Source organism: Salvelinus alpinus, chromosome 11 (assembly GCF_045679555.1).
Source record: "Salvelinus alpinus chromosome 11, SLU_Salpinus.1, whole genome shotgun sequence".
Taxonomy (NCBI): domain Eukaryota; kingdom Metazoa; phylum Chordata; class Actinopteri; order Salmoniformes; family Salmonidae; genus Salvelinus; species Salvelinus alpinus.
In genome coordinates, this window is record NC_092096.1 from 73548850 (window position 1) to 73557014 (window position 8165).

The window sequence follows — 8165 nt, forward strand, 5'->3', positions numbered from 1 at the left end:
TCTATCTGAGTATCAACTAGTCCCACTACTCTATCTGAGTATCAACTAGTCCTACTACTCTATCTGAGTATCAACTAGTCCTACTACTCTATCTGAGTATCAACTAGTCCCCCTACTCTATCTGAGTATCAACTAGTCCTACTACTCTATCTGAGTATCAACTAGTCCCACTACTCTATCTGAGTATCAACTAGTCCCACTACTCTATCTGAGTATCAACTAGTCCTACTACTCTATCTGAGTATCAACTAGTCCTACTACTCTATCTGAGTATCAACTAGTCCCCCTACTCTATCTGAGTATCAACTAGTCCTACTACTCTATCTGAGTATCAACTAGTCCCCCTACTCTATCTGAGTATCAACTAGTCCTACTACTCTATCTGAGTATCAACTAGTCCCACTACTCTATCTGAGTATCAACTAGTCCCACTACTCTATCTGAGTATCAACTAGTCCTACTACTCTATCTGAGTATCAACTAGTCCTACTACTCTATCTGAGTATCAACTAGTCCCCCTACTCTATCTGAGTATCAACTAGTCCTACTACTCTATCTGAGTATCAACTAGTCCCACTACTCTATCTGAGTATCAACTAGTCCCACTACTCTATCTGAGTATCAACTAGTCCTACTACTCTATCTGAGATAGGGCTGTTTCTTCTGACCTCACAGGAAAACAAGAGGAAGTACTTCCTGCGATGTCAGTGAGGGTGACCCCTGTGACCCCTGCTGGCCCCGCCCACCCCCAGCCCCGCTCTCCACCACTAATCGTTCTGCAGGATATGGAAGGGGAGACAGGGGAGAGGGGGGAGGTACACAGGTAAGGACCTATAGACCATAGAACCTGGAACTTTAGAACCTAGAACATAGAACTTTAGAACCTAGAACATAGAACTTTAGAACCTAGAACATAGAACCTAGAACTAACATCTGATGTCGTGATCTCTCATCTAGGTGTTTAAGGAGATCCGGTGTGCAGGTTCCATTCAACATGAACAACAGCAACAGCAACGAGGAAGAGTAAGAACACACACAGACCCATTATGTACCATAACGTCCTTTACGACTCTAGTGCTGAAGTCTATAAAAGGGATCCTGCTTCTTGTTCTACTTACTCAGAGTCAGATGGCCTCGTGGGTAATATTTGTATGTAAATCTACATACAGTCCGAGGGAAGTGAGCGGTTGTTTTGCTAAGCCAACGCTAACTAGTGTTAGAGCAATGACTGGACGTCTACTGGGAGGGGAACATTACAGTATGACATCAACAATAAGTGTCCCTCTGATCTTTCCTAGGGAGGAGAAGAAGAAGACAAGTAAAAAGGAGAGGAAAGAGAAAAAGGAGAGGAAAGAGCAAAAGGAGTAAGGACCAGACTGATCTCATTACAGAACAATCTGACCTCTGGTATCCAGACTGATCTCTTTACAGAACAATCTGACCTGTAGTGTCCAGACTGATCTCTTTACAGAACAATCTGACCTCTGGTATCCAGACTGATCTCATTACAGAACAATATCACCTCTAGTATCGAGACTGATCTCTTTACAGAACAATATCACCTCTGGTATCCAGACTGATCTCTTTACAGAACAATATCACCTCTGGTATCCAGACTGATCTCTTTACAGAACAATCTGACCTCTGGTATCCAGACTGATCTCTTTACAGAACAATATCACCTCTGGTATCCAGACTGATCTCTTTACAGAACAATCTGACCTCTGGTGTCCAGACTGATCTCATTACAGAACAATATCACCTCTGGTATCCAGACTGATCTCATTACAGAACAATCTGACCTCTGGTGTCCAGACTGATCTCATTACAGAACAATATCACCTCTGGTATCCAGACTGATCTCATTACAGAACAATCTGACCTCTGGTGTCCAGACTGATCTCTTTACAGAACAATATCACCTCTAGTATCCAGACTGATCTCATTACAGAACAATCTGACCTCTGGTGTCCAGACTGATCTCATTACAGAACAATATCACCTCTGGTATCCAGACTGATCTCATTACAGAACAATCTGACCTCTGGTGTCCAGACTGATCTCATTACAGAACAATATCACCTCTGGTATCCAGACTGATCTCATTACAGAACAATCTGACCTCTGGTATCCAGACTGATCTCTTTACAGAACAATATCACCTCTAGTATCCAGACTGATCTCTTTACAGAACAATCTGACCTGTAGTGTCCAGACTGATCTCTTTACAGAACAATCTCACCTCTAGTATCCAGACTGATCTCTTTACAGAACAATCTGACCTGTAGTGTCCAGACTGATCTCTTTACAGAACAATCTCACCTCTAGTATCCAGACTGATCTCTTTACAGAACAATCTCACCTCTGGTATCCAGACTGATCTCATTACAGAACAATCTGACCTCTGTGTCCAGACTGATCTCATTACAGAACAATATCACCTGTAGTATCCAGACTGATCTCTTTACAGAACAATCTCACCTCTGGTATCCAGACTGATCTCATTACAGAACAATCTCACCTCTGGTATCCAGACTGATCTCATTACAGAACAATATCACCTCTGGTATCCAGACTGATCTCATTACAGAACAATATCACCTCTGGTATCCAGACTGATCTCATTACAGAACAATCTGACCTCTGTGTCCAGACTGATCTCATTACAGAACAATATCACATCTGGTATCCAGACTGATCTCATTACAGAACAATATCACCTCTGGTATCCAGACTGATCTCATTACAGAACAATCTGACCTCTGGTATCCAGACTGATCTCTTTACAGAACAATATCTATTTTTGTTATCAAGGAAAGAAAAACAGGAGAAAAGGGAGAGAAAGGAACAGAAGAAGAAGGAGAGAGAGGAGAAGGAGTTGAAGGAGAAAGAGGAGAAGGAAAAGAAGGAGAGAGAGGAGAAGGCCAAAGCTGAAGCGTAAGTGTCTTCAAAAATCCCGGCTGTGTTTTTATAAAGTTGACTGCCATACAAATCAGAACCCAAAAGATCTGATTCCATGTATTTTTCTGCTGTTTACACATTGACAACAACAAAAAATCAGATATGCCAATACAAAATAATTGGGGTGGCTGTGTAAAATAAAATGTTATAACCCTTATACATCCTGTATGTATTGTATGTCCCTGGTCCTTCTCCCTCAGACCTAAAGAGAATGCCTTGTCTATTTATCCCTGTGTGTGTGTGTGTGTGTGTGTGTGTGTGTGTGTGTGTGTGTGTGTGTGTGTGTGTGTGTGTGTGTGTGTGTGTGTGTGTGTGTGTGTGTGTGTGTGTGTGTGTGTGTGTGTGTGTGTGTGTGTGTGTGTGTGTGTGTGTGTGTGTGTGTGTGTGTGTGTGTGTGTGTGTGTGTGTGTGTGTGTGTGTGTGTGTTGCCAGGCCTAAAGAGATCACGGTGATAGACCCAGCTGGTAACATGTACTATAACTGGCTCCTTGTAATCACCATACCTGTAATGTACAACTGGACCCTCATCATAGCCAGGTAACTAGCACACTGATTGGTTCGTTTGTTGATTGATTGGTTAATTCGTTGATTGATTAACTGATTGGTTGGTTGACTGATTGGTTGGTTGATTGGGTGGTTGATTGATTGATTGGTTGGTTGATTGGGTGGTTGATTGATTGATTGATTGATTGATTGATTGGTTGGTTGATTGGGTGGTTGATTGATTGATTGATTGACTGATTGGTTGGTCCATTGGGTGGTTGATTGATTGATTGACTGACTGACTGATTGGTTGGTTGATTGGGTGGTTGATTGATTAATTAATATATTGATAACACTTCCAAGGACATTCTGACTGTGTGTGTGTGTGTGTGTGTGTGTGTGTGTGTGTGTGTGTGTGTGTGTGTGTGTGTGTGTGTGTGTGTGTGTGTGTGTGTGTGTGTGTGTGTGTGTGTGTGTGTGTGTGTGTGTGTGTGTGTGTGTGTGTGTGTGTGTCATGTCAGGGCGAGTTTTGAGGAGCTCCAGTCAGACTTTCTGATCTACTGGTTTATCATAGACTGTGTCTCTGATGTGGTCTACCTGGCGGATATGGTGTTCAGGACCCGGACAGGTGAGAACATTCCCACCACACTGCCCAAACACATAGCCGTACGTCCCTGTGTGTGTGTCAGTGGAGGCTGGAGACTTGAACAATTGAGGAGGATGGAAAACCCACGCTATAGGCGTGGAATGCACGGAGACGTGTGTTTCAAAAATCGGCAAAGAGTAATTATTTTAACCTAAAGCATTTAATAAAGAGATTTATAGTAACAATATTATGGGGAATGGGAACGAGAGGGATTCTTACACCATTTTGGAAAGGGATCACAGTAGTGATTGAATGAGGGTATGAGAGGCATGAGTTGGGGTGTTCAGAGGCTTGACCAGTGCAGGACAGGATCTGACTGGGAAGACAAAAAAACAATAACACAAGACACTACACAGTTAGACAAAAGAGCTCAGAATGAGTTAGTCCAAGCAAGGAGGAAAATCACTGATGTGTAATAATGTGATTGTGTTTGTGATTGACTCTACATCGAGTAATGAGAGAACATTGACAAGGGGTCCTTACAGTGCTTGGAGAGGAAACGTTCAACGTTCAATTAGAGAGGAAACGTTCAATTAGAGAGGAAACGTTCAGTGCTTGGAGAGGAAACGTTCAACGTTCAATTAGAGAGGAAAAGTTCAGTGCTTGGAGAGGAAACGTTCAACGTTCAATTAGAGAGGAAAAGTTCAGTGCTTGGAGAGGAAACGTTCAACGTTCAATTAGAGAGGAAAAGTTCAGTGCTTGGAGAGGAAACGTTCAACGTTCAATTAGAGAGGAAAAGTTCAGTGCTTGGAGAGGAAACGTTCAACGTTCAATTAGAGAGGAAAAGTTCAGTGCTTGGAGAGGAAACGTTCAACGTTCAATTAGAGAGGAAAAGTTCAGTGCTTGGAGAGGAAACGTTCAACGTTCAATTAGAGAGGAAAAGTTCAGTGCTTGGAGAGGAAACGTTCAACGTTCAATTAGAGAGGAAAAGTTCAGTGCTTGGAGAGGAAACGTTCAACGTTCAATTAGAGAGGAAACGTTCAGTGCTTGGAGAGGAAACGTTAAAGGAAACGTTCAATGTGCCAGTGGATGAGCGGGTACATGAGGCCTGGCTTCAGTTCATTTCAGGAGAGAGTTGACAAAGGTAGTGGAGTGGAGTTGTCATCACCTCTTAATCAGGGAACAGGAGGGGACATCACCTCTTAACCAGGGAACAGGAGGGGACACCACCTCTTAATCAGGGAACAGGAGGGGACATCACCTCTTAATCAGGGAACAGGAGGGGACATCACCTCTTAACCAGGGAACAGGAGGGGACATCACCTCTTAACCAGGGAACAGGAGGGGACATCACCTCTTAACCAGGGAACAGGAGGGGACATCACCTCTTAACCAGGGAACAGGAGGGGACATCACCTCTTAACCAGGGAACAGGAGGGGACATCACCTCTTAATCAGGGAACAGGAGGGGACATCACCTCTTAATCAGGGAACAGGAGGGGACATCACCTCTTAATCAGGGAACAGGAGGGGACACCACCTCTTAACCAGGGAACAGGAGGGGACACCACCTCTTAATCAGGGAACAGGAGTGGACACCACCTCTTAACCAGGGAACAGGAGGGGCTCTTAGCTGTAAATACAAACAGCAGATACATTCCATTACAGCTGCGCCATCGTAGGTTTGGACAACGAGTTTCTCCATGAAGTTAAACTCAGACTGCGCATCTCGCCCACTTGACACATCAAAGTAGCCTAAGAAACGTTCCTGAGTAAAACCCTGACCATCCACATACCTGATGATAACTGACAACTGCAAGCAGACTGGTTGCACCATAGGTCTCAGAGCGGTGGGGCAATTCTTAGGTCTCAGAGTGGTGGGGCAATTCTTAGGTCTCAGAGCGGTGGGGCAATTCTTAGGTCTCAGAGCGGTGGGGCAATTCTTAGGTCTCAGAGCGGTGGGGCAATTCTTAGGTCCCAGAGCGGTGGGGCAATTCTTAGGTCTCAGAGCGGTGGCGCAATTCTTAGGTCCCAGAGCAGTGGGGCAATTCTTAGGTCCCAAAGCAGTGGGGCAATTCATAGGTCCCAGAGCAGTGGGGCAATTCTTAGGTCCCAAAGCGGTGGGGCAATTCATAGGTCCCAGAGCAGTGGGGCAATTCTTAGGTCCCAAAGCGGTGGGGCAATTCATAGATCCCAGAGCAGTGGGGCAATTCTTAGGTCCCAGAGCGGTGGGGCAATTCTTAGGTTCCAGAGCGGTGGGGCAATTTTTAGGTCCCAGAGCGGTGGGGCAATTCTTAGGTCCCAGAGCGGTGGGGCAATTCTTAGGTCCCAGAGCGGTGGGGCAATTCTTAGGTCCCAGAGCGGTGGGGCAATTCTTAGGTCCCAGAGCGGTGGGGCAATTCTTAGGTCCCAGAGCAGTGGGGCAATTCTTAGGTCCCAGAGCGGTGGGGCAATTCTTAGGTCCCAGAGCGGTGGGGCAATTCTTAGGTCCCAGAGCAGTGGGGCAATTCTTAGGTCCCAGAGCGGTGGCGCAATTCTTAGGTCCCAGAGCAGTGGGGCAATTCTTAGGTCCCAAAGCAGTGGGGCAATTCATAGGTCCCAGAGCAGTGGGGCAATTCTTAGGTCCCAAAGCGGTGGGGCAATTCATAGGTCCCAGAGCAGTGGGGCAATTCTTAGGTCCCAAAGCGGTGGGGCAATTCATAGATCCCAGAGCAGTGGGGCAATTCTTAGGTCCCAGAGCGGTGGGGCAATTCTTAGGTTCCAGAGCGGTGGGGCAATTTTTAGGTCCCAGAGCGGTGGGGCAATTCTTAGGTCCCAGAGCGGTGGGGCAATTCTTAGGTCCCAGAGCAGTGGGGCAATTCTTAGGTCCCAGAGCAGTGGGGCAATTCTTAGGTCCCAGAGCGGTGGGGCAATTTTTAGGTTCCAGAGCGGTGGGGCAATTCTTAGGTCCCAGAGCGGTGGGGCAATTCTTAGGTCCCAGAGCAGTGGGGCAATTCTTAGGTCCCAGAGCGGTGGGGCAATTCTTAGGTCCCAGAGCGGTGGGGCAATTCTTAGGTCCCAGAGCGGTGGGGCAATTCTTAGGTCCCAGAGCGGTGGGGCAATTCTTAGGTCCCAGAGCGGTGGGGCAATTCTTAGGTCCCAGAGCAGTGGGGCAATTCTTAGGTCCCAGAGCGGTGGCGCAATTCTTAGGTCCCAGAGCAGTGGGGCAATTCTTAGGTCCCAAAGCAGTGGGGCAATTCATAGGTCCCAGAGCAGTGGGGCAATTCTTAGGTCCCAAAGCGGTGGGGCAATTCATAGGTCCCAGAGCAGTGGGGCAATTCTTAGGTCCCAAAGCGGTGGGGCAATTCATAGATCCCAGAGCAGTGGGGCAATTCTTAGGTCCCAGAGCGGTGGGGCAATTCTTAGGTTCCAGAGCGGTGGGGCAATTTTTAGGTCCCAGAGCGGTGGGGCAATTCTTAGGTCCCAGAGCAGTGGGGCAATTCTTAGGTCCCAGAGCAGTGGGGCAATTCTTAGGTCCCAGAGCGGTGGGGCAATTTTTAGGTTCCAGAGCGGTGGGGCAATTCTTAGGTCCCAGAGCGGTGGGGCAATTCTTAGGTCCCAGAGCGGTGGGGCAATTCTTAGGTCCCAGAGCGGTGGGGCAATTCTTAGGTCCCAGAGCGGTGGGGCAATTCTTAGGTCCCAGAGCGGTGGGGCAATTCTTAGGTCCCAGAGCGGTGGGGCAATTCTTAGGTCCCAGAGCAGTGGGGCAATTCTTAGGTCCCAGAGCGGTGGGGCAATTCTTAGGTCCCAGAGCGGTGGGGCAATTCTTAGGTCCCAGAGCAGTGGGGCAATTCTTAGGTCCCAGAGCGGTGGGGCAATTCTTAGGTCCCAGAGCGGTGGGGCAATTCTTACCTCATGGGGCCCTTATCTGATAACCTAACCCTTCCTGCGTCAATCTCTCTCTTCAATCTAACGTTTAATGGATGATGTGATGGAAGTCATTCTGAATACATTTCGACATCCCAGAGAAGACAGTAGAACCTTCTATATGTTCAGCAAGTAAAAACAGGCCCAAAAACACAGTGGCGTTGAGAAGCAGTAGTTGCCCTTGTTAGAGGAACGTCCCCTCTCGTCGTGTCCTCTAAAAGCCAGTTCT

General features: G+C 46.9%; 1 protein-coding gene across 1 annotated transcript in view; it reads left to right on the forward strand.

Annotated features, from left to right (window-relative positions):
* The first annotated feature begins 691 nt into the window (after positions 1–691).
* The window catches only part of cnga1b (cyclic nucleotide gated channel subunit alpha 1b), a 25595-nt gene continuing 18121 nt past the window's right edge, over positions 692–8165 (forward strand). The window contains exons 1-6 of the mRNA XM_071334228.1: positions 692–823; positions 958–1023; positions 1299–1364; positions 2815–2937; positions 3394–3498; positions 3966–4072. Of these exons, the coding sequence (XP_071190329.1) occupies positions 702–823; positions 958–1023; positions 1299–1364; positions 2815–2937; positions 3394–3498; positions 3966–4072 (589 nt within the window). The 5' untranslated portion in view covers positions 692–701. The remainder of the gene's footprint in view (positions 824–957; positions 1024–1298; positions 1365–2814; positions 2938–3393; positions 3499–3965; positions 4073–8165) is intronic.